The sequence below is a fragment of the Anser anser genome (assembly GCF_964211835.1).
Source record: "Anser anser genome assembly, chromosome: 14".
Lineage (NCBI taxonomy): Eukaryota > Metazoa > Chordata > Aves > Anseriformes > Anatidae > Anser > Anser anser.
Genome location: NC_139735.1, coordinates 10,272,454 through 10,298,461, shown reverse-complemented (window position 1 = coordinate 10,298,461; position 26,008 = coordinate 10,272,454). Strand labels below are relative to the sequence as shown.

The window sequence follows — 26,008 nt, the reverse complement described above, 5'->3', positions numbered from 1 at the left end:
CCCAGATTACTGTAAATGACAAGTTAGCAATTTATAATCCTCCTTTCTTTTAGGAGAGAAGAGGCACAGGGCCAAATTAACCCTTAGCCTTCCCACTCCACCCCACTGCAGCATGCCTGGAGTGAGGCTCGCCTGCTCTACAGGCTGCCATGGTCATCTGTCACTACTGAGACCTCCTCCTAGCAGCTGTACTGTTGTACAGCGTGGTCTGATGCCATTGTAGTCTTCTGAAACATTAAAAACCTGAGCCGTTCTCCTGTGGAAAAGCCAAAGGTTGATCGCTTCCCCTTTTTCTTCCCTCCTACAATCAAAAAGCAAATGCCCTTTCACTGCTCACCCTTCTACTGCTGCAATGAGAGCAAGTCCCTGGGCAAGGTCTGCGCTTTGGCAGTTGGTGCGCATCTCAGGCACCATCAGCCAAACTGCTGCTCTTCCTGGCAGGAAGGAACACAGTCTGGTGCGTCCAGAAGGCTTACATTTTGAAAGGCTGCTTGATGTCTTACCTAGCTTAAAACAAAAGGTTACAAAAAGTGTGTTTAAACATTCCTCATATGTTACAGACACCTTTCCTAAACACTGTGGAAAGATGAGTGTGTACAGGAATATTTTGGGTATGTAGAAAGAAGGTATTTGTAATTGCTGCTTTTTAGTTCACTCTTACTCATGTAGTAGTTGTCACAGGACAGCTACATGGTGAGCATCTTATGGAGTGCCCATTACTTTCTAGAACATTTGCGTGAGAGGTTGCAAAAAATCATAACATATCTATTAATCACTTAGAGCAAGAATCAGTTTTACTTCAAGAATGTGCTACAAATGCATTATTCATCACTTAATTACAAGTGCTGAACTGTAGTTATGTTTTGTCTTGACTAAAGCATGCTTTTCCTTCTTCTACTGCTCCCACCCATTTTAAGATCATGATTTTTTTTTTTTTACTGTATTTAAGTTGTATGGGATGTATGGTAAATCCTTTAACAGCCAAGCAACTAGAATTTCAGATACTGCCTTATATGCTACTTGGCTGCCATTGATAAGCACAGGGGTGATAACTGTACAGTCATGCAGTCCTTCTAGACAGGTTTTTTTCCCCCCTTTATAGGGCTTTCATACCTGGGTTCACTGATTCATAGTACGTTCTGTCTGCTTCTAATTCTGGAGTCATAATTAGATGCTAAATGGCATAATTAAAACCCTTAGTCTGGCCTGCCAGATGGGGATTTCAAGGTGATTCCGTGGCACGTCAGCTCTAACACAGCCCTTAAAACTTCTACAGTTTATCACAGCTTACCGAAGTGTGTACATACCTTTCGTTATGTTTTTTTTTTTTGTATATTGAGCCTGAAGTACAGCATCCAGTTCCCTCCCTGTTCTAGGACTTACTAAGCTATGTACCTCAACCACCTTCCTACATAACATAGAGATTCATACATTATTAAGTGTTACTCAGTGACATAGGCAGTCGCTAGCTTCTTAGAGGACTACTGGCTGAAAGGAAAAAAATGGAACAGGTCTAGACTCTTGCCGGAAGTGCCTTGTTTTCACAAGGCTGAACATGCCTTCACCAGCGCTATCAGACCGAACTTACTCAGGACTTCCACCTTGTAACTAATGGGGCCTCCACGTAAGGTCAGTTCAGTTACTAGATACTTGACATTTCATAAGGAGAATAATGCTAATATCCATTTTACTTCATGATGACATCTACTATCAACACGGTATTGTCAGAGCTCGATTAATCTATGAACCGTGTAGGGCTGTGCTTCCTTAGGGTTCCAGCAATCAGGACTTGTGGATTTTTTTTATCCACTTTTTCCTTAAGAAAAAAATCTCAAAAGCTGGGATTCTTTTTGAAGTTTTTTATTGCAAAAGGTATAGACATTTGCTGGCAGTATACTTGATCACATTCTCTATTTGACTGTCATCCAGAGGACACTGCATGCATTCAAGCTGAAAGCATAGGGCAGTTTCCACTAGGCACCTGAGAAATTTCATGGGAAAGAAAAGTCTTTCAAGTTGAAAGAGACAAGTTTCAAACTGACCACCTACTCTGGTGCCCTGTTTCCCAGAGTTACCTGGGAGATAAGAATTAAATCAGCTATAGTCATAGCTAACTGTAAACATTCTCCTGCAATGAAACAGAAATCATTGGAATAATTGATCCTGAAGTGTTCTTTCCAGTTCTAAACAGGAAATGTGTCTTCCTACAGCAAACAGTGCAATGAGTTACCCCTGACCTAGCACCTACTGCTTGCTACTGCATTACACAGCAGAGGTGTGTGATGCTTTTTCACATTGGGCCTGTATCAAAGAAAATCTTACAACTCTTATGTGGCCTCCAAGAGGCTACCCCACTACCCCAAACATCATTTTTCTCTGTTCCCAAGTCTAGTATCTCAAACCACTTCCCTATTCCTTCCAAAGAAGATCCAATTTCACTTTTCATCCCTCCCCCCTGCCTGAAGGCATGATTAATAAGAATACATGCTGCTCTCTGTATTGCTGTTAACAGCAAAAATATCTTCGCAATTCGGCTGTCCCTCCACACGCAGAACTCCGGGTCCATCTGAATTTCAGTGCCTTCTGACAGGTCTGATAAATGTGGATCGTCTTTGGCAGATCCTGTAACAAATGGAACAAGCAATCCATTGCCAATCTAACAGGATGTATGTTTTGAAACTGCAGCTGCTTAATATCAGGAACTCACTGCAAGAAAGAAAAAGAGTTTAGAGGATGGTACCTTCAAGAGTAAATGCATTTGAATAGAGAATGTATAAAATCAGTTAACAGTAGCACTGAGCTGCAGGTCATAATGGACTTTTAACTACTTGAACCAGACGACTACAGAGATGTTTCAAAGCACTACGGCTGCAAGTCGCAGGTAACTAAATAACTCAGGATGATACTACAGGCACTTTAATTTCTATCATAAAGTTAAAAATCCATGCCAGTTGCTGTAATCATTCCAAGCAGAACAGCAGCCACTGTAGGTTACTTACTGCTGTCTTAACTTTTTCCCCAATCTGCGGTTGATTTATTTTCTTCCAGAAAGCACTGGTAATTAGAACAATTCACAACTAAAAACCATACTACACGAAAGAAGTTGGTTCACCAGCAAAGCTGCAGATTGAAATTTCCCATCAAGATAGTGGTTCCTCGGTAATGCGCACGCAGGCCTCGATATTCAAACCGACGCTATGATACAGGGCCTTACCAGAGATGCACAGTCATCTGTGTTAAGACAGAGCAGCAATTATAGCCCCCCGAGGCCCCTTTAGTTATTTTAATCACAAAAGCCAGAACGAACTTGTCTGCAACAAAGGCACCCTCAGTCCTTTCAGCTGGAAAGATACAGGTTGCTCTATTTACACAACTCAATTGGAAATGAAGTTATTCACTCCCAGATCCGGTAACCTCGCTGAATATTTCAGTCACTGGCAAATCAACACTCCAGTGTAAGTTCTAAAGAAGAGCTATCTAAAAATTTCAGTGCTAAGGCAGAATAACTTGTCACCACTCCACTTTCAGATGTATTTCAGTAAAAGATATATTTTTAATCCATTTGGAAGTGTTCTGAAAGCTGTCCAGCCAATTCCATGTCGATCACTGCTCGATATGCTTTTACAGAAATAAAAGACTTTTTGGCCTGATCCAAAACCAGCACTGGCAGAGTCCACAGTGTTCCTTGATAGCTGTTTTACATCATACCTATGTCTTCAGTCCTAATATATTTTTAGCAGACGCTTAAGTGGAAGCAGCTCAGATGACTGTCTGACACAGACAACATGCTCATGATCAAAGTGTCCTCCCTGTTCAGCCAGGAAGAATACAGTGCCTTCTCTATCTTAGGTTATACAAGCTACAGAGATGAGGTATGTGAAAAAGTAGTAAGTGCAGAAATACAAGACCTTTAGGAGGCATCCTGAGATGGAGCAGGAGGATCCTTATTCTCGGGCTCTGGAGGAGGAGCTGGCACACTTTCCTCTTTCTTTTGTGCAGCCAAAAATTCATGAATCGCCCTCTCTATCTGGGGCCTGAAGATGTGGTTTAGTTTTGGATCCACCACCTGAGAAATAATTCTGTCCACTCCAGCTTCCAGCATTCCCGACCTTGAACAAAGACAAAGGAGTCATTCAGTTCCTCTGAAAAACTTCTCCCCACTCTCCTCCAGTAATTCTCCAGAGCCCTCCTGTCAACTGCAATTAGCATTAACATGGTGAGAACTGCGGCCCACTCAGTAGATCCTTAACAGGGAGTTGTTTCAACCACCTATTTCCCCCCTCACCCCTTCTCACTTCTCCCCACAGAATTAACAACTGACATCTGGTCTCTCAGGTACTTAAGTGACAGCTTGGACAGGAGCCACTTTAATAGGGCTCATGTGGAAATGAGTTCAACATGAAAGCAAACAAACACATTTTGGCACAAACAAGGGAAACAAGCTATTCTGAGGAAGGCAGGTGAGAGCAGTCTTTTTTTTGGCTGACTCGAGGGAGAAGAGGCCTTCCCCCTAATAACATTACTGTCACTCACTTCGTATAACTGTTAGTCTAGACAGCTGTGTATTAATTAAGCAAACAAGAACACGTAGCACACGGCAAAGTTTCTGGAACCAAGCACCAGTAACTGAAGTGACTTATTGCTTCGAGGGCTGTGTCAGACTCTTGGATTGTGGGGCACAGGCAGTCTAGCGGGCTTAAGTCATGTCTGTGAGGGACAGGAAATGCAGACAGTGCCTGCTGCTCAGAAAAGCAGCCACAAGACTAACAAGGCTGCGGATGCTGGTGAGTGACTGGGTGCAGGGTCACCACACATCACGTCACCTCCAAGTAACGGCACGTGTATACCTGCATCCAGCAAAGGACAGCTACCCACAGACACGCCCTGACAGCCTTCTGGGCTCAGTCTTGCACCCACAGAAGTGACAGGGACTCTTCAAACTCCCTGATGTTGTGTATTTTTTTTTTATACTAGTAACCTACCTAAAGTGAGCACTGCATGTTCTGCTAACTACGGGCTCTTTGATGTAACATTTTTCTGTTGCCATTTCACTCTTGTGGCTGACTAACATGAAATACGAGGATGTGTGAAGTGATAGGCATGTCTCAAGGACTTCAAGTACAGGTAGGAAATTCTGTACTTACAGTGGATACCCTCTTCTGTAATTACAGATTAAAAACTGAAACTAGTGTTAGGTACTAATGATCTGCAGTTTCCATCAAGCGAAATATAGCTGCTTCTGCGTGCAAGACATTCTAGTAACTCTTCTTGTAAGCATAAATGCCATTCTCAAGTTCGCTACTGCCCTCTCCCCGCAACACTGTTTATATCAATGACTTTCAGTCAAACAAGCTAGGGCTCATACTTTGGGCTGTGATGAGTTAGCAGCAGGAGGTGCTAAACCTAGATCTCTAAGCAGTGAAGTTCAATCTGGCTTTCCTGCTGTGCTGAAAGTACATCTTAAATAGCTGTTAAGAAGCTATCCTCTGCTGCATGAAATCAGGCTCGCCCCGTTTCATTACTGCCTGCTAGTGGCTGGAGTCTACTTAAACAAGCTTTGGAATCTTAAAGAGTTTTTCTTTAAGTGACACCGGCTCTCCTCCTTTCAGGAAAGGAAGACCAAGGTTATTCAGCTCAGCATTTCAGGTACAGTTTTACTGAATGGGCAGTATTGGGCATTTGCAGCAATAACCTGGCTAGCTAGCAAATGTGAGTACCTCACCATGCTACCCAATTCATGAAAACTACAAATTTCAGGTAAAGCAGTAACATAAGCCTTTCCATGAGAGTATGACTGCATACGCTCTTATAATGAAACTCAAGAGACTGCAACAGAAGGCGCTGTGAGAAACTTAATGCTGCGAATTCTTATTTGACTTAGGTAGTGAGATGGTTATACATTACTTATCAAATAGCATTACCATTGGTTTGCAGACCGGTGCTTACTTACTGAATCACACTCTGTCTGAGCCCATTTCGTAACTGGTTTTTGTTCATTGTTGGATTCCATTCCTGTTTGTCCAGGTGGGTCGATACAAAGTTGTCCACCTTCTGCCTCAAATTTTGATAGGCTGGCTAAACAACAGCAACAAAAAAAATCCAGTTAAACTGCTAAAAGATCCCCAACCCCCTGCCAGAATCCTGCATAGTACTTCTTTTGTTGTGTACACTACTGTTTTGTTGTCTGTATTCCCCATCCCTTCACTTTCTAAACAAAGGCAAGCTTGTTTTACTTAACAACACAACTGGTAATTGCAAAGAGCAGCCTGTCAGCATACTGTTACAATAACTGAAATAGCAGGAGAGATTTGCTTAAAACTTGTTGTCTGCTCATAATTTTACTTAGTGAAATACAAACTGCCTGTGCAGACAGGAGTTGTTCATACAGAGCTGTTCTCGTCTGGAAACCGCCTATCAGAGAATTCCTAGGAAACTCAGTAATTAGCGAGTGCTGCTATCACCAGAGAAAGTTATTTGCTTCTGTGACACTATCATTAAAGCTAGAAATTTGAAGAGTTTTGTAGGTGGAAATTTAGATTAATTCCCGTTTACTGGAAATAAAAAAAAACTATACAGTACATACGGCCACTGAGATTATGGTACCGTAAAAGGAGTGAGCGTGGCAGCACTTAAACTTCACATTTGGTATGAATACGGGGTGATGAATTAAAGCGTTGGTAACAGAGGTGCAGTGCCCATCAGGACAGCAAGACCAAAGGCCGAGTACCTCTGCCCTGGCCGTGGTGCTGTGGCTGCCCTGGGCAGCCCTCCTGGCACCCCCGTCAGCTTCAGGAACAGCCGTAGGCTCCGACTGCGGCTTCCAGCACAGGCCTCGTGCTGAAACCTTACAAGTTTAGGCAGGCGAAACGCCGCCCTGACAGGGCAGCCGATGCCTTAGGAACTTGTGACTGAGAAAAAGGCCCGGGGAGCCCCGCAGCGCCCAGAGCGGCCCGAGGAGAGGGCCGGGGCCAGGCCGGGCCGGGCCGGGCAGGTCGCACCTTGGTGTCCACGTCGGCCAGGCAGTCCCTGCGGAAGCCGTCGAAGAGGCCGCGGCTCTTGAGCTGCTCCACGATGATGGCGATGAGCTGCGCGTCCCCGGGCGGCAGCGAGGCCGGGTCGGCGGCTCCGGGCCCCGATGCGGAGGCCGAGCCCCCGGCCGCCCCGCCGCCGCCCGCCGCCCCTCCGCCCGCCCCGCCCGGGGCGGCCCCGCCGCCGCTGCCGCTCTCCGACATGGCCGGCGGCCGCCACCCGCTCGCCCCAAGCCGTCGCCGGCGGCGCGCCGCGCGTCGCGTAGCCCCGGCGCGTTGCATCTCGGGGAAGCGAGTCCTCCGCTTGAGGCGCCCTTATAGCCGGCGAGGAGCTGTGAAGATCGGCAGAACTACGACTCCCAGGGTGCATCGCGGCGAGACGGCGGAGGGGAGGGGAGCGGGGCTTTCGCGGTGCAGCTTGGGAGTTGTAGTTCGCTGGGGGGGGCTGAGGTGGGCCTTGCCAGGCCCTTGGGGGGCTGCCGCAGCCCCGGGGCGGTGCGGGGCGGGCGGTGCTGTGCCCCCCCCCGGAACGCAGACGTGGGGAGTAGCCGTCCCGTCCTGGTCATGCCCTGGGACCCCCGGGGGTGTTCCCCGCTTTGTGACTTGGGAGTGGTTTTCAGTGGGATTGTGAGGACGGCACTGGTGTGAACTGAGAACAAATCGATTTTCCTGGGATTTCGTTCATTACATCATTAACAAAAGGAAGGGTGGTCCTCAAACCAGTCCTCTTAGAGCCAATCAACCCGCGTTACTGGTGCTTTTCCTGTTGTGTTGCCTTAGGCACACTCTTAGACACTGCTCTGACTGTCTGCGAGCTCTGGGGTACAAATTACATACATTAGTTTAATTTCCCAGTCACGGTGTAGGGAAGGATTTAACACAGCAGGATGTGCCAGCCGCAGGAAGACCCTGCATGAGAGCAGTAATGCAAAGACACACCCTGTAGGTGCGTCCTCGCCTCTCTGTACGCTGCTGACTGCGTACCAAGATGGCAGCGTTCTGCATGCGCTGTCCTTCTCTGCCTGATTAAAATTCAGCAGCCCTGACAAGCAGCATAAGCTGTCCCTTTCCATCTGGCACCTCTGAGGAGAGAAGAGGGGAAAAAAACTGGTAGCGTTTACAGAGCCCGAGCTTTACTCTGACAAAAGCATCTCGTGCAAATGCTGCATTTCGTGAAGATGCACGGGCACTGTTCTGCGAGAGCAGAAGAGCAGTCCCTCCGCCCGGGTGCCCCGTCCCTGTCTCTGGTCAACTCTCTCCAAGATGGGTATAAGCCCCCTCGGCCCACCCAGCAGTCCTGTTGGCCAGCTGCCCGCTGCCATTTCTCCCCGCCGCTTGTGAGCAGCTCGCGGGTGTGCTGGCTTTCACGTGGAGGCAAGCCCGGCTGGGATGGTTTTAGCTGCATGGCCGTAGTGCCCGGCCCGGGGGGTCCCCACAGGTGGGTTGTCGCGTTCAAGCCCCGCAGTGGTGCAACAAGAGGCCCCTGCATTCCTCTTTAGTTTCGCTCTGCACAGGCAAGGAGCAAAGGGAAGGCTCGGGGGTCGCCGTGTGGCTTCTTCCACCAGCAAATCGCTTTTTTTTTTTTTTTTTAAATTAATTGATTTTGAGACGAGGATCTGCTGTCAGCCCGCTCCTCGGTCCCACGCGTTGCTTCTCGGGCGCGGCTGGAGGCGGCTGCCCCGGCAGAGGGCACCCCGTCCCCTCCTCAGCCCAGGCCCGTCCCCTCCTCAGCCCAGGCCCGTCCTCTCCTCTGCCCCATCCCGTCCTTTCCTCAGCCCCATCCCGTCCCCTCCTCTGTCCCCTGCCGTCCCCTCCGCACCCAGCCGGGGCCGGGCTCCAGCAGGGAGCGGGCGGCAGCAGCCCGAGGCCGCCTCTCCCTGCCCGCACCCACCGCGGGGAGGGCCGGGCCGGGAGAAATCCAGCCCGGGCTTCATTCCCCGGGGGCTCCCGCAAGCCGACATCCCTCCCAATTAACAAATGACTCAAAGACACCGTGAGCGTCCCTGATGAGGGGGTAAGGTGCCAGCCTCTGGTACCCGGGATGCCTCCCAGCTGCAGCGCTCCCAGAGCAGTTTCTGGCCTCGGCCAAATGCTGTCCCCCTGCCCCAGCCGTGGCACTTGCCCGGCAGCGCTTCCTTCCTCGGCACGGCACGGGCAGGTGGTTTTTGGGGTGTGCGGAAAGGGGAAACCTGGTAGGTAGCAGGGCGAGTGAGGATTCGTCGTGTTTTTTACAGGTTGGCTGGCTGCGTGACCCAGCTCAAGCAGTGTTTTAGAAAGGGCTTGGGGATCTGTAGCACAAGAAAAGCCCAGCATTTCACCTCATCTGTTGGGATATTTTTGCTCGTCATCATAGCCTGTTAAACCCCGGTGTGTGAGATAAAGCAGGCCGGCCCCCAAGGGCAAGAATTCTGGACCTGTCCGTGCGTCAAACCTAGTGCAAAATTTGTGCTGTCTGTGAACTCTTCCCCTTCTGTATCCCTGCCCTCACGGAAAGATCCAGGCGGTTTGCACAGTTCAGGTCAGTAGGAGACTTGGGAAGGGTGAAATCTTACCTGTTTTCTGCTGATTTTGAAGACCCAGTTCTTGTGATGTAATACGTGTGTAGGGTGTTTACAGCAAAGCTGTAAGCCTGAGGAAGAAAGTTTATTTCAGGAGAAATACCTAGAAAAAAAAAAATGTTTAGAAAGCTATTTGATCAAAATCAAATCAATGATATTTAGTGTATTTTCCTGTGTTACAAGCCCCCTGAAACCCATTCCTTTGCTTGACCAGGGGAGATAAAAATTTTTAATCGTGGTTTAAATTGGTAAAGTACCACCCTTCCAGAGTCGCGCGTTCTGTCACAGAAGCTCAGCTCTTTTTGTCGGTGGTTGCCACCACTGCCTCCCTCCAGGTTTCCTCTGTTCACAGCCCCCACTCTCCACCCACCCCCTGCTGCTATCACAGGAGCAGCAAACCAGCTCCTGTTTTCTTGGAAATTCTGATAACATGGGGAAAAAGTTCCCCTCGGCTCCAGCTGCCTACAAAAAGTCATGGACATGAACGTTCATGGTGAACGTTGTAAACCCTGTTTTATACTGCACTGCTGGTTTTGCATGATTGCTAACATTTCTTCCTTAGATGATGCGTGTAGCTTTTTCCTACGGCATGATTTGAAGCACAAGCCCCTGCCCATGAGGGTTTGGGGTGGGGGCAATCAGTGTGGCTGGCAAAGGGGAAGGCTCCCTTTCCTCTCTGAGGTTTTCCAGCTCCTGTGTCAGTGTTAAGTGATGCAGACTGGATGGAGGAGACACAGTTGGCACTTTTCTCTTCCTTCTGACAACCTCCAGCCACAAAACTAAAAGCCAGTTACTGAGTCTAGCTTCTAACAGCTTTGGCCATACCAATGATCAGAAAAATGTGGAGCTGCAGAGCCCCACTGCAGGGGCGGGGGGCGAAGCTTCGTACGCACGCATGGGCTCCCTCACACATGTCTGGGCTGCTAGTGACAAAATTACTGAACTCTGCTTCGACTGAAAACTTGTAGTGTTTTAGCATCAGTTCTGGTTCTCTTGAAAAACTGGAGCATTGAACTGGGAGCATGATTTTCCCATTGCCTGTGTGTTTTGGGTTTGGGAATAGCATAAGGAGATAGCAAAAGAAAGTCTGTGTTAACCCCAAAGGGAGATCAGACAGAGCTCAGCAGGTATGCAGGCAGTCCCTTCTCTGCATGGAATTCTTCCCCTGTAAATCCAACCACTTTATAAATAAATAAATATTTCCCTTCTAATTTCCATGTAGGAAAAGCCCCCTAGGAATCTTGCCATGCTATCAAAAAGCATTTCAGGCTGAAGTTGCTCATTGAATTTTGTTGTCCCAGCCTAGCTCACAAAATGGGCACCTGACGGATGTGTATTTTCTGCCATGGAAAGCAGCATCAGTGCCAGGTTTCATCATCCCCACCACCTTCAGTTCCTCTGCAGGAAGGGCTTTCTGGGTTGGACATAGGGTCGCAGGAGGAGGAGAAGACCATGTGTCCCTGTGATGTGCTGCTGGAGGCAGAGCTGGTACTGAGACAGCCTTACCCTGTGCAATGCAAAACCAGCTGCTCCCGAGCAGGAGCTGTGGAAGCTGCCTCCCTCCCTCCCTGCACTGGGACTTCCAGCAGTACAGACCCAAATCTGCTTTGCTGTTCTGAGCAGGTGAGCGTTTTCCCTGGTGTGTTTGCAACCTAGATATTGCCCTGATATGGCTGTGCACGAGAACTTTAAAGTACATTTTAGTGCAAGCTGACTAGGAACAAAGGTGAATCTGGCAGCAGTGTCAATGAGACGAAATTTACTCTTCCCTGTTAGCAGAATGCAAGCAATGCCCGCCTGGTTTGCCTGAGATAGAGAAAATGCACGTGTGGCAGCGTGGTCCTTTTAGTGTCCAAAGCTCCGGGTTGGCTGTTTGGTCTTTGCCTCAGACCTTGAAGCAGTTAACGCAGCACTCGCCACGTGGTGGATGGGCTGGGGTCAGTGCTGCAGCGAGCTTGCTTTGGCAGCCGCAGGAAGCGCCAGAGTTTTTAGATCCTGCGGCTTTACAGAACGAACAGCTTGGCTGCACAGGTGGCAAATTATTGAAAGAGTTGAGAAGTCAAAGGAATGTTCACCAGCCCATAATTCTCTCCTGAAGAATGCACACCACGCGCTCAGCTTGCCAGCCAAAGCCCCGGAAGAAAATGTGTATTCCCTGCACATTTGCCACTCATGTTGGGCAACATATTATCCCCAGAACATATGCTCTGCGTGTGACACACTTTCTGCATCAGCCGCGACTCAGACTAAGCCCCCAACCCCACAAATGTGGGTACGGCCTAAGCTCACAGCCAGCTTTGCTCGTGGCAGTGATTCCAGGTACAATAGGTTTACTCCTGAGGTTTAGCGTTAAGGTATTGCTTGCAAGGTTGGGCTCTGTTGCCTTATAAATATTGCTGGTGTGATGCATGACATTGCAATTCATATATGGGTTTATTTTTATATGTAAATACGTATATGTCTGCTTGTATGCATGCATAATGTACCTGCAGGAGTATCGGGGTGTTATAACGGCAGGTACATAGAGACTTTTGGCAGAGTTTGTGTATAATATGTCCATTTCCATCCAGAATGGTGGTCCTTTCTCCTTCTTTTCTCCTTCTTTTCTCCCTTTCTCCCACCGTGACCGAAACCATCAGGAACTCCAGAGCACTGTACCTTTTAGTACCTAAGGAAAACACATTTGTAAGGCCGAGCTGCTGCAGAACTTTTCAGAGTTGTGCATGCTGTGTCCTCAAACAGAAAAGTCGCTGTTGTTCATTCTTAAATCATTGTTTCCATTATTATGAAAGACTAAAAGCATGTGGGAAAAATAATATAAATATTATTGCCATATATGCAGAAGTGGGTAATTTTCCACACTAGATTGTCAACTGAAACCTCGGAGCGCATCTGTGCAACAGAATACAGTGGAGTAATCGGCTTTCATTTGAGGTTTTCACATGTTTTGTGAGTGTTTATAAAAAAAACAGAGATTAAGTTGATGAATTCAGTAACTGCCCCGCTATGCAGGGAAACAGAGGCTTTTTGGTGGTAAAAACAAATTGCTTGTGATTGCTCTGGAATGCAGCGCCAGAGACGGGAATAAATCTGAGAGACCTTGGCTCTCTGTGCACGCTGCTGGACACAATCGCGTTTCTCAAAGTGCAATGTTCACCTTTCCCGGAGTCCATACGCTCGCCTGAGCAGTGTCTCACTTTCCATACCACCAATTTTACTAGTGAGGGCAGTACTGCTATAAAAAACACCGTGAGAAATGGTGTGCATGGCACAGACTGCTGCTTATTTCCGATCTTTCCCTTTTAATAGCTTTGTCAGGATAACGTGCCAGGATAGCCAGTGGTCCATTGCTTATTTTTACTGCATCACCTTTCTAGAAATTCTTCCCTGCAACTCTGCAGCTTTGAACCTGCACAGGCTTTGACCCTTTTCTTCTCCTTGCCCTACCCTACCTCAGCCTGGGGAATGAAACCCCATATTTAGAGCTGCTCAGTGGGGGGAAAGTGTGACATGCTGTAGCATTTAGGGACCTAATGCTGTCTGACAGCTGATTGGAAATAGGCTGGTGTCAGAAAGGGAACCAGCTGTTCCCTTACCTTCTGGAGGGAGGTAAAGACTGGGCTGTCACATCCAGGAGTCTAGCAGCAATTACCCTGACGTTAGAGGATGAAAGGATGCAAACAAGTAGGCTGAAAATTAATTTCTTTTGCCCCTCTGTTTCATGCATCCATCAGCAGTACATCTGGGCACTGTGAATCTAATTTAAAAGTGTAATTTCTATCCCAAATGATTGTATTTGCTGTACTTTTTGCTCTCAAGTCAAGTTCAAGGGGGAGCAAACATGGAGTAGAGGTTATCTTTACCTCTGTGCTTTGCTTTAGCCTATTTCTACGTGCACGTGTATATCTTTGCACGGACTACTAACACATGTTTTATGCTCCAAGTAAGTTCCTTGTCCCTTATTTACAGCTTGCAGTTTTCTTTCCTTCTCCAAGGACCTGCAGCTCTTGACCTTTTAGCCTAGTAAATTATTTACACGTGAAACAGTGAATCAAAATGATGGGTCTCAGGAAGATGCTGCTTATTCTCAAGGAACAAAAACACATTTATTCATGAAATCTCCTTCCTGAGGCTTTCGCTGTAGGCCTGTGTGTCCTGTCCTCCTCATCCCTCCGCGTTATGAGAAGGAGAGGCACTCCTTTTTCACACGGCTGGTTCATTTGCAAAGGGAAATGTCTTTCTGCCTCTGATTTTAAAACATCCCCTTGACGTTTTGGGGATGAGGTGAGAGGACATTAGTTTGATATCCTCCTGGAACTGGGAAACAGTGAAAGAATGCAAAAAAATACAAAATAAAATAAAAAAGGTGTGCAGAAAAGCCCAGGTTGCTACAGAAATCCCAAAGTGAGGGAGATACCAGCAGAATTAGGGATGTTTAACACTCTGAGCTAAAATCCTTCTGCTCCGTGGACCTTCTGGCTGCCCAAACACTCATTCCTTGTATGAGGAACTCTGCTGACGTGCAGGCTGGTTGGTTACGCTGCCCTGAACACGGTGTCTGGAGAGCATGGCCAGGTGACGCGCTTTCCAGCACGTTTGCTTTTGAGGCACACCAGTAGCTGGCTGCCCAGGTGACATGCTTTGGGGCTAATTTTAATATTTTCCAAAGCCCCCAAGCTCCGTGTCAGTGCTTGCAGTAACTTCGTGCTTTTGAAGTCTGAAATAAAAAGTAAAAATAAAAAATAATAAAACAGCTTCACGCTGGCTATTTTTTAAAAAACGAAGTTTTTTCACATCAAGGACCTCTAAAAGAAGGTTACTTAAGAAGGTTATTTTTAATTCACTGTAAAGTACACATAACACTACTCAGTAAAGCTCTTTCAGACTCTTTGATGAAAGGCGCTATTGTAAGTGAGACAATTGTGCACATGGTGTGATGGGGAGGTTTTTTTTTCGTAGAGCTATATTAATCAAATTGAGAAAATGGTGCCGTAGTCTTTGTAGCAAGTACCTCGCCGAAACTCACACAGTTTTATCTGCAGTACGGAGAAAACATACACTGGGAAACGTGAACCCAAGAAACAAAGTGGAATGAAAACAGAAAGTTATTTAAATACTTTGATTTCTTACCACATAATTTTGCCTATTGAGGGAATGTGGGAAAATCAACAAGAAGCCAACATTTGAAAAGCAAAGGTTTGTTTTGGAATTATCTCTATCAGCTTTTTTATTTTATTTTACTTTTTCTCAACACTGTTTCCCTTCACATTAAAAGGCTGGGACATGCCAGGCACCTCCTTTGCAGAAACCACCCTGGTTCTGAGTCAAAAAAAAAAGGAAAATAAAGCTTTCTTTCTAATCTGAACATTTCAGATTAAAGTGGTTTATTTTCTCAATAGCATAAGGAATTTCATAAACCATATATATTTCATGAGGAAAATGGCCAGTTTGTGGATATTTCGTGAGAAATGAAATCTCTACATCATTAAATGGCCAGAGAATACATTGAAAAGGAACATGTGTAAGGTTCTTGAGAACTTCTAAACTTGTTTTAGTTTTACAAATTACAGCATGGTTTGATAGTTCTGCTGTAGCTGCCACTCAAGGAAAGGTGAGTTACACCTGTCCTGCAGTGGTGTATGGCCCCAAATGGTGTACCAAGGGAAAGACAAACTTTTGTAAAGGCTTGTTTTCATAACATGGCCACGAAAGGAAAATCAGGTTGGTAATTATCTTCTACAGATTTTAAATTTGGGAGGAGAAAAAAGCTGGGCAAGATCACGAAACCCTTGGAGAGAAAAATATCTCGTATCTTCCTCCCTATGTATAACTGCCTTAAAATTGCCTTCTTCTGAGCTTTGTGCAGTGCTCAGTGCCCATCATTTGTCTAACACGGAGTAGCCAAATGCACCGCAGCTGGTATTTGAGATCCTTTTATCCATCCTTCTCCACACACACATACACAGAGACAAAAGTTAGTTTCCCTTAGGCAATCCAGAGCCCTGGGAGAGCGGCAATTTCTTTGATTGCTTATTGTAGCTGTAGCGCTGGAGATAAAAGTTTAATGCATCCTTATTGTCTCAGTGCTTTTAAGTATTCAGCTGCACCGAGCAATGCATCTTCATCCATGTAACCGACTGAATGCAGTGGTTTAAGATTAACAGATACAATGTCAGTGCTGTTACCTTTTTTTTGTTAGTGCTCAAGAAATAATTTGCACCGGAGGTGAGCGTCGTTGTAGCAGTCCCTGGCAGATGGGCAATGTGCAGCTCAGGTACGAGACAATGCAGACAGCCGGGTTAGTAGAGGCCATAGAAACAATCCCCAGATATGATATTAGTGTAACGAACGATGGGCAAAGCAGCTTGGAAAAAATGGGGCTGGCCCCTATTCACCTACGGCAAGCTTCTGGGCTGAGCGCTGGGCCACGAGGGCAAGCTGAACGCCTGCTTCCGAAACAGAGGGGTCTGCTGGGCTGGATCCCCATCTTCATCATCCCCTCCTCTGTCCTAGAGGGAAGCGAGAGCTCTTCTAACCAATGCAGAAATTGCAATGCCACTCCCATTAGATAGGAACAAAAGAAAAGCGAGACCAAGTTTTGTGCTGTCCTAATTTTAGATTGACATTTAAATATTTCTCTCGCCTTTTGTCGCAGTGTTGGTTTCCCCTTGCAGCTCCTAGGAAGATGCTCGTGCTATTTCCCTGGCATTTCCTCTCCCCTCTCCTAACCACCATTCAGCTCCAGTTGGAAAAGGGAGGTCAGGAGAAAAATGCCCTTTAGCTGACACTCGGGTAACCCAATCCCCGCCCTGTTGGTCGGCTGTGCCGAATTCCAACTCATCTGGTTGCACCGAGGGCTATTGTACCAGCCCTGCCATCAGAGCCGGGTAACTGATATGCTTGAAGGGACTTTAATGAGGAAGAAAGCTAATTAGTTAATGTAAGGGGAGAAAAATAAGTCCAACAACCTTGTGGTCCATTTTGTTCCATTGCAGCTTCCCACAGCGCCTAGCATGGAGCCTCATTCCGAGCTGAGCATGGCGGAGCTGAAGGATTGGCAAACCCTAGCAGCGACTGCAGAGCACGACTGGGTTCAGGGCCCTTCTTTGTTCTTTCAGGGCCCTTCTTCTGATTCTTTGCTGTGCTTGGTGAGGCTGGGGGTGTGCTGGTCTCCTCCAGCAAGCATTTAGGAGCTGGGGGAGCTGCTGAAGCTGGGACCTTCCTCTAAAGGGGCTGCCGAGGACCAAAGCCCCTGTGCTGGCCCAGAAGGCTCACAGCAAGCGAGGCGAGTGCTGTTGTGGAGATGTGGTACCGCAACACGCATACCTGGATGTGTCCTGTGAGCTCTGCTGTCCTCAGGCATTTACAGGTTCTCCGGGATCCGTGTAGTTTGGTGGGACGCAGCCTTTTCCCAGGAATATGTCCCAGCCTTAGCTCCCCCGTCAGGAGTGGAAGGGGATGTGGAGTGGAGAGCACAGCAGAAGTTATACTCTGGTGGAGTAAGTGAGCAAAAGGGGTTAAAAGAAAATAAGGCAGAGAAGGAGAAAGCATGCAAAGCAGCTGTTAAGGCTGAACTTCACATTCCTAGTGTTTGTAGAAATTAGCTAAAGCTCGTAAAGTGACAAAGCTTCTGGGGGACTGGTCTAGGCTGGGAGTTGCATCTTCTGGGCAGTGTGACAAAGGACTAGAGGTGTCATGGTGGGGCTTAGGATTCCAAGTGATGCTGGTGAAGTGTCCCAAACAGTCCCTTTGTCTGTCTTCTCTTTTTTGAAGTTGATGTTACAACAGAAATTACAGCCAGAGTACTCTCTCCTCTCCATCAAATGGATTAAAAAGAACAAGCTCAGCCTTCAGATGTGTCTCTTCTGTGGTCTCCTGAAACCTCCCTGAATCCATCATGCACAGTCCTCACCTTTTTAGCCCTGGGAAAAAAAGTCTGAAATGCATCAGAGAGAAGGGCCTAGATAACATCTCTCTCCTGGCCTTCATTTTGTTCACCCGTTTACTGCTCTCCCCATACTTGGACACACCAAACTGAGATGATCTGTGTCCCCTCTCTCCGGGGGGAGAGAGGTCAGAGGGTCTGAAATGTTTCAGAGACCACTGAAGTCTGTGGGAGTCTCCTCTGACTTTGATGGATGCTGACACTGTCCTTCAGGGAGGAAAAGATAAGGAGGAAGGAGAGAAGGGATGGGAAAGAAGAAGGAAAAAGCTGTGGAGTAGGACTAAGATAGCAAAGAGATCCATAAACAAATAGGGCTGAGCAGTGTTTGTTCTGGATAAATTTTGCTTCCCACCGTGGCCTTCAGATTTGTATTCTTTGCACAGAAATCCAGTTTCTTCTAGCAAGTCCTGTAAACACCACCTGCTTCTGGTGCTTCAGATAATGAGATGGGCTGGAACGAGACCAGACCTTGGGCACAACTGGGGCTGAGGCCGATCAAAGAGGGGAGGCAGCAAGAACTTATCAATTATTTGAGAGAAAAGTCTCAATAAAAAGCCTTTTTCAATACAAATAAAGTCTTGCTGAATGTGGTGGGACTTTGGGGAGTGAGCAGTTCACACGAGATGAAACCCTTCTGTTTGTTGGCGATAAATAGTGTTTAAGGACATCTTTGAGGTATTGATCTATAGCTGCTGCTGTGTCCTTGCTTGCCTCAGCCGTGTCTTGAGAGCCCAGGGATGGTGCATAGTCACGCTCTGTAGGCCCGTGCATGGTCTGGTCCTGCTGGTACATAGTCCTGGTACCTTTTTCCCATCTCCAAATGCTTCATTCTCAGACGTTGTTTATCCTGGAGTCCCATCAGAGCAGGAAGGCGATGAGAAGGAGGTCTCCCTGTTTAGGAAGAAGGTATCCACATAACCAAATACCCTTGACAGTGCCTTAGATAATCTGGATTTATGCCTGCGGGCAGGTCTGCAGTGCTGCGTCCGCTTCTGGGCTCCCCAGGGCAAGAGAGAGAGGTGGAGACACTGCAGAGTCCAGTGCAGGGCCACTAACGTACTTAAGGGGCTGAAGCATCTCTCAGGTGAGGACAGGCTGAGAGTTGGGACTGTTCAGCCTGGAGAGAAGGCTCGGGGGAATCTCATCCATGTGTACAAATACCTGAAGTGAGGCTGCAGGGAGGATGGAGCCCGGCTCTTCTCGGCGGTGCCCAGTGACAGGGCAGGAGGCGATGGGCACAAACAAAATGCGGGAGGTCTGAACATAAGAAAATGCTTTTTCACCATGAGGGTGATGGAGCACTGGCACAGGTTGTCCAGAGAGGTTTTGGAGTCTCCATCCTTGGAGATGTTCAAGAGCAATTTGGATATTGTCCTGGGCAGCTGGCTCTAGATACTCCTGCTTGAGCCACGGGACTGCACCGGGTGGCCTCCAGGGGGTCCCTCCAGCCTCAGCCGTGCTGTGGCCGAGATGTGTGTTCATACCGGCCTGCTTCCTTCAGGACGCTTGGTTCCACCTTCAGCCACATGCTCTTAAAGGTGACTGGGGGAGAAGATCAGGTGCACCAGGCTCGATGCCTGTGCCCATGGCGCTGCCACGCACGGCGCATCCACGTGTGCCGCCCCTTGCCCAGAATCACTTGTTGGCACGCACGTGCTGCGAGCGCTCGCGTACCTCCCAGCGCCTCTCCAGGTGCTCCACGCCCACGCTCCCTGTGTTGCTAGCGCTGCTGAACGCCCGTTAGCAACCAGGAGAAAATCTCCCCAAAAGGTCCTTTTAAAGGGAAAACTCGAGAAAGGGAAGGCACCCGCTCTCCTGCCCTGTGGAGGAGGTGCAACGCTGCCACTAGCGGGTGGCCGGCTGCACGGCTTGGGTTTCTCAGAGCTGCTCTGTTTGCTTTTGCACTCTGGACCTTGCCATTTGAATGGTGTCTGTGTCATTTAAATTGCAACACCCCGATGTGAATATTCTTTGCAGCAGTGTTCTGCCAGTCATGCTTGCCAGCTCCTAGGTGTGTTCATTAAATGTGTCAGAAGAACCATCATCACACACAGCTACAAAGGTGACCGAGTATCTGGGATTTAACAAGAAGTGTGTTTTGTTTCTTTTTCTTTTTTTATTTATTGCAAAATTGAGGTAGTTCCTTACTGAGTGCACTTTCAGCCTGATTTTCAGACTGTGCAGCCTGCCTGTCTGCCCATCCACTGCTCCCTTTTCCCCTCCGAAAAATCTCATGGCCGGCTTTCAGCTAGGCTCATCAAATCACAAAGAGAATGAAGTTTCTACAAATTTTATGAAAACTGATGACTGGATAGCAGAGAAAGTCCAAAATTAGTCCCCCAGCGAGAGCAAGACAGGCAGAATTTAGCAACCAGCCACTGTTTGTAGCTCCCGGCCAGCAAATAAACCAGTTTATAGTTGTGCCCCAGCTATACCTTCTGCTCCCTCTTGTGCTGCCAAGCAGAGGAGATCCTGGCTTTTGGGAGATGGAGAGGACATTGCTCTGGGGAAAAAAAATAAAAATATGTTTACGGACACAGGACCAAAGCTGGAGGAAGCCAGGCTTCATTGCTTCTGGTGCATGTGGAATAACTTGTTTTGATATGTAGTTTAGAGACCTTAAAAAAAAAAAATCAGTAATGCTAACCAGTGCTTCCTAGCAACCCTACAAAAACAAAGCAGTCTGTGCAGCTTCGCCTTCCTGAGCCACAGTATTTGCCTCACTGCAGGAACAGATTTCAGTAGGAGCTTTCCAAGGGGTTCCAGCGAGCAGGGAGCAGGGGAAGGAGTGCTGGCTTGTCCCCGGGCGCTGGTGTCCAACCCCGCATTCCTTGCGTAGAGGAGTTAACGGAGGGATTGGGAACGGGGAATACAGACAATTAGAAAGCTCCTCTGTTTCCTTGCCTTGCCTTGTATTTTTTCAGTGGATCACAAAAGATACAGGAACTTCATCTCATATTTAACGACTTCTTATATAATAATTGCTGTGAGTGTGCCCGTGAGGTGCTCTAGTTTGGGTTCAGTGCAGGTTGCTTATCTGAGTGTGGTGCTCTCAAAATCCTCCTCAGGCTGCAACTTCCCAATGGCATTTACTAAAGGCAGATTGATCATTTTAGCAAAGTTTTATGAGATGAAGGAGCAAGATTTGCTGTGGGATTGCATGTGGCACGGGGGCAGAAGAGGCAGAGCCCTTCCTGTAGCATTTATGGTTTGTAACTGTGTGGGAGCAGCGACTTTGTGTATCCTGCAGGATGGAGCAGCTCACACGCTGCCATTTACACTGCAAACAGCCCTCGTGCTTTGAGACCTAACGTCCGTGTCTGTCCTCCACGTGGGTGAAGGTGCTGCCAGTTTGCCTCGAACAGGATGGCGAGCAGTGCAGAAGTGTCAGCTTCCTCCTCCCCATCCTCGCTGCTGGCTCCTCCTGTGTGCTGGAGCAGGTGCCCCGTGCCCTTTCCCAGGCAATGACCTGCCAGCTTTTAGCTCCTTCCTGGGACGTGAGAACAGCGAGTGCTACAGCAAGGAACTCCTGCGGGGAGGGCTGGCCTTTGGCACACAGGAAAGGAGTTGCAACAAAGTGCTGAGGCTGGATTTACCCCAGGGCTTCACGCGGCGTTTGGAAGCACGAGGGAAAAGGCAGAAGCCTTGGGGGGCTACAGTGGGGTGGCAAAATGAGAGCTTGCCCTGTGCTGCTGTGGCAGAGGGGGCAAGCACCTGGCTGCCTGGCCAGCCGCTGGGTGCTAGGGGCTGCTGGGGTTAAAATGGTACCAGATCCGATGAGCTGGGATTGATGGGAGGCAAACCATTTGCATTTCTGATAGTGCATGGCTGTATCTTACAGGCCTCCGGTGTGAATTTCTGAGGCTGTCCCAAATTGCTGCCCTGATTCAGTGGCTCTGGGAGGTTTACAGGAGTACAGGGTAACCTGGGCTTGTTCTGCTTCCACCTGCACCACCTCCTCTCTTCTCCAGCCCAATCCATCCCATCCTCAGAGCAAAAACAAATCTCATATCTATGGACCAAATATTCAGACAGTGGTATACACACCGATATCCCACTCCATGAGAAAGCATCGTGACCACATGCTGCACAGGATGGACCTGCTGGTGTTCCTGCACCACGCATGCACCTGGCACAGCTGGTGCTGCCCCTTGCAGCTCAGCACAAGCCCCTCTCGCCTGCTTTGTCACCCTGTGCTCGAGACACTGCCTCTGGCACATGGGGTGATGCAGGAACCGAGTGCTGCAAGCAGCCGGCGAGCCCCTCATCACCCCCTGCTCCCTTCAGGCTGCGGTGATCGGTGCACGATGCAGCTACAGTTTGCCAGGAGCCCCTGCCCCATCCCAGGGTTGGCTTACCAAATACGGCACTTTGTCTTGTGTCTTGGAGAATACAAAACTTTCCGGGCCTGACAAGCTTCTACGAGCTGTCTTAACAAGACGGTTTGTTAATATTTGCTAAGTTTTGTAATGACCTCTGGGCTCCCTTAACAGTTTTGGGCAAACCATGCGAGGCTTCCTTTCTGGCTGAGATCTGTTGTGTGCAGAGCAGACTCAAATCCCAGCTGAAGGGGGCTTGAAGAGGGGGGTAGGATTGAGCAATGCATGGAACAGACCTGAGGAAGCTGCTCCAATCCTCCCTGAAGGGAACCAGCTGAATTCCACACGCGCCGAGCGGCTACCGTTGTGGGCCACGAAGGGTCCCCGGAGCTGTAAAACCTGCAGATGCCATCCCTGTACCCCAGCATGACGTTCCGGCGCTGTATAAAGCTGATGCATCACAGCATGCCTATGCGCCGCCGTCACCACGCCATCAGCCCCGCGGAGCTGCGGCGGCGTGTCCTCCTTCCAGCAGGCGAGCTCCCAAGGGGAGGCATCCCCTGAGCACGCTCCAAAACAGGCAGCCGGGAACAGAAAGTTCAGCGCGAGCTCCGAGCGCCTGCAAGTTCTGCTGCAGTGTCCTTGAGTGCCCTCCCCCTGCCCCAAGCCTCTGCCGTGAATGCTTTTGGCTCCTACAGCCCAATCCATCGCGTGAAACCTTCCCTTCCTGTTTCTCTCCAGCTCTGTTCCAGCCTCAGCTCTTCCAGCCTTTCCCTTCTTCCTTGCCTCTGCCTCTTGTGATCACTCTTTCCTACGGGGGTTTTCCTCGCGCTGCAGCTCTGCATCCTGGTTGTCTTTTATTTTGCTCCTCTGCTTGCTTTGTGGTGCAAAGCAGCGTGGCTGTAAGGTGGGATGCAGAACAGCGCTCGATCTGTCTTGGCATGCTCAACTATCAATCCCCAGTAAAGCTTGACAGTGGGGGGGATTTGAAAGTGAGGATGTTCCGGTTCAAAGGTACATTGCATTACATTTTAAACTATTTTTCTCTAATGCTTGTCCCTCTGGAGCAATAAGGTGCTGTTTGCTTTACTACTCTCTGCAGTATTTACAGTTTCTTTTGCTAATACCCAATGAATTCAGCATGTCTTAGGAGGTTTGGATTCCTGTGTGTGCCTTCTTAGTGGCCAGTGTATCAGGTCATCGCAGACTGAGATAGAAATTGGGGTCTGAGAGCATGCACGAGACCAGGAGCTGATTTTGTCGAGGGTTAGTGCAAAATGGGGAGTAACAAATACAGGGGAGCGCTGCTTCACGCAGTGTTCGGCATGAGCAAGCAGAGGGCTGTGTATTGCAGCATTCAGCACTCCAGGTGTACTGGGCAGGGAACGCTGGCTTCTCCGGGTGTGTTTGATCAAAAGTGCAACGTAAATGGAAAGCTGTCACTTGGAGCAGTATTCTCTCAAAATTACCCTAGAAATAGAAATAGGAAGCCTTGTAGTCAGGGCTTTTCCATGAAGGCAGAGATGTGCCAGGCTCTTTTTGATCTTCTTCTGTTCTCTGTAATAAAATCAAGCCGGATTCTCATTTCATTTGGACCACTGGAAATTATGAGAGCTGTTAATTCTAAATACATAGAAAGTTTTCAAATAGCGAGCTGACAGTTGTCCTGAAAATCAGTACTGTTAGCAGCTCAACTTCACGGCAACTACTCCTTATTGACACAGCTACAAGTCAGACAAGATTTGGCCCTTATTAAGGAAATGCTGTTATGGCTTTGTAGCACGTACGGAGAGAAGAATTTCTTTAGTGATTTGCAAATATTCATTTCCAAGGTTTCCTCAGGTGGACTTCAGTGTACACCCCAGCCTAGTGGCACCTGTACTGGGATCACTGGAGATGAATGGTGGTAGCACAAGAAGAGGAGCAGTGAGGATATTAACATGACATTATCGCTTTCATTGCATCTAAAGCACTTGATGCACAGCAGACATCTGAGCTCTACAGAACCTGGGTACCACTGACCTGGGGGATTCCCCTCACAGGGATGCTCCCCACCTCGCTAGTGCTGCACCCAAGAATGCTATAGCTGCTTGGGAAGAATGCCAAAGAAACCATACAATATACGAAGAGCTGACCTTGGGATGTTTGGCCGTGTGCCATAGGCCAAGGCACCGTCATCCTGCAAAATAAACCTTCTCGTCCTTAGCACGGCAACATCTGTGAAGGATAAAGGCCAGCCCGACTGCTGAGGCTGCCAAACTGTCACCCCGTTACAGCGCTGGGGGAATCTCAGCCCCTCGTCCCAGCCCTGACGGACGTCTCCCAGGCTCGGTAATGAGATGCAAGCACTTTGATTTGCACGCCCGCAGCAGGCAGGCTCATCCCGGTGGAGCAGCCATATGGGCAAACTTCAGGTGTCCTCACCGTGGCTGCATATGCTTTAACATGGCTTTTTTAAAAATTTATTTTATTTTTTTAAACTCTGTTTCCTTTGCTGCCAGGCTACATAACGGCTTTTCAGCTTCTTCCCTGGCATCCTAGATTGTATTTGAATGGAGTTTGTCTTGTTGCCCTCTAAAATGAGATGTCAGCGGATGTCTTCTCACTTTTGTTAATGGAACAGATCCTGAGCTCCCTCCCAGCCTATAAATTGTCCCGACAGTGGTGGCTGCGGGTTCCTAGGGTGGCAGATGGGACTCAACATCTAAAAGCTGGTCCTGTTGGTTTGGATTGAGGAAACACACATATTTTGATTCAAATCCATACCATTACGCCCTGTATCGGTCTTAAAAAGCTGTACTGGATGCCCAAAGCACGTGGAGTGGCTGTGGTGTGCAGTACAGGGTGGAGTGACTCTGGATGAAATTGGCTGCACCATGAGGTTTTGGCTGAATTGAAGCTTTGGTTAACAGCAACACGTTTGGGGCATCCCCAGTCCTTACGGCCTCGGGGTGCTGCTCTGTCTAATGCAACAGCTTGAAGAAATGTCCTCTTGGCAGTGGAAAGGCAAAGCTTTGCCCGACTGCTGTGGGTTTTGTGTGCACACAACTGTGGCCGTGCCCCGGAGCCGCTGGGTTTGCTGCCCCAGGCACAGGGGACGTTTGGTGCTGGCACTCCCAGGTGATGCTGAGAGGTCGCAGGTTGGAGAAGGGGCAGTTTGCATGGTTTGCACGTAGCTTAATGCCTTTTCCTCAGTCCCCCTAAAAGCAATCCGTCATGGGGGGTCCGTGTACTTTGTGGGTGAGCTTTAAACTCAAGGCATCTAACAGCGGCGTTGACATTTCTGTGAGTTCATTGCCGCTGATCCTCCTTTCATGTAGCTCTTCTTCAAATAAAGGGTGTTTTGTGAAGGGTGATATACAATGCCGATCAACGTTGACATTGCAGATTTACATCATTTTTGAAGAGTAAAACTTGTCCCTGTGACCTTGCCACGAATTTCACTTTGCCGTGTTGTCTGGCTTGCTGTACCCTCTCCCCTCACATAGCTGCGTTTCTTGTGTGCTCCGAAGGACTCTGCTGGTTTGGAGGACACAAGACTCATGTATAAAATTAGCATATTTATAGATTATGTAAATATTCATATAATTAATGCCAAAGTACTGTGTGCTACCCAAATATAATCTCTGCTGCCTCCATCACACAGGTGCACTTCATCACAACCTACCTGAGGCGTTACTGTGGCCTCAGACGTCCCAATCAATCAGTACGAGGATTTTGAGTGCAAAAAAAGACATAAAGCATCTATGGGGAAAAGTCACACCTCCTGCCTTCTGTTTTTCCTTAACCAAAAAACTCCCCAAACTCATAAAATTTGTCAGTGTGATACCAACAGAAATGTGTGCTGCGTTTGGATGTGTTTAAGTGACGTTTCTATCACTCGCTGCTTTCGCCTGTCTCCCGTTTATGAAGTTAGTGCGGGGCGTGTATCACGGTGAATGCACAGAAGATTCATACTTGTGCGCGCCGTTTATGCCTACCCTCGTTTCCCGTTGTATTTGCAGCGCAGGGTGCACCAGGAGGCCTGCACAACTGAGCTCAGAGTCCTTCAGCTGCACGTCACGGGCCGGTCATGCAGGCCCTGTTCGCTGCCATGTTTCCTAGCTTCCAAGGTACAAGGGATCGAATTTGTGTGTTATTGTTTAGTTTTTGTTTGTT

General features: G+C 48.2%; 2 protein-coding genes and 1 long non-coding RNA gene across 5 annotated transcripts in view; 1 reads left to right on the top strand and 2 right to left on the bottom strand.

The window, feature by feature from the left end:
• The window catches only part of BNIP1 (BCL2 interacting protein 1), a 213,849-nt gene that overhangs the window by 167,756 nt on the left and 20,085 nt on the right, over window positions 1-26,008 (top strand). Inside the window, exons 11-12 of the mRNA XM_083798724.1 lie at window positions 23,683-24,181; window positions 25,855-25,962. The gene's annotated coding sequence lies outside the window, so the exon portion shown is untranslated. The remainder of the gene's footprint in view (window positions 1-23,682; window positions 24,182-25,854; window positions 25,963-26,008) is intronic.
• BOD1 (biorientation of chromosomes in cell division 1) lies at window positions 1,845-7,247 on the bottom strand. 2 transcript variants are annotated; one of them, XM_083798726.1, is made up of 4 exons: window positions 6,999-7,247; window positions 5,951-6,075; window positions 3,909-4,109; window positions 1,845-2,706 (listed from the first exon to the last, which is right to left on the bottom strand). In XM_083798726.1, exons 1-3 carry the CDS (start codon window positions 7,230-7,232, stop codon window positions 3,911-3,913), a joined length of 558 nt encoding a protein of 185 aa, XP_083654852.1. In that variant the 5' UTR covers window positions 7,233-7,247; the 3' UTR covers window positions 1,845-2,706; window positions 3,909-3,910. The 2 variants fall into 2 exon arrangements, with proteins under 2 accessions (XP_083654852.1, XP_083654851.1); XM_083798725.1 differs by having other exon boundaries at window positions 1,845-2,622.
• LOC310881412 lies at window positions 9,027-23,661 on the bottom strand. 2 transcript variants are annotated; one of them, XR_014572354.1, is made up of 3 exons: window positions 22,147-23,661; window positions 15,772-18,422; window positions 9,027-14,303 (listed from the first exon to the last, which is right to left on the bottom strand). It is a non-coding gene; the product is annotated as an uncharacterized lncRNA (long non-coding RNA). The 2 variants fall into 2 exon arrangements; XR_014572355.1 differs by having other exon boundaries at window positions 15,982-18,422.

Coding starts and splice junctions, on each gene's coding strand:
- BOD1 (XM_083798726.1), bottom strand. CDS start 7,232: ATGTCGGAGAGCGGCAGCGGCGGCGGGGCCGCCCCGGGCGGGGCGGGC. Junction 6,076..6,998: donor TGGCCGACGTGGACACCAAG/GTGCGACCTGCC, acceptor GCTGTTGTTTAG/CCAGCCTATCAAAATTTGAG. Junction 4,110..5,950: donor CTCAGACAGAGTGTGATTCA/GTAAGTAAGCAC, acceptor TCTTTGTTCAAG/GTCGGGAATGCTGGAAGCTG.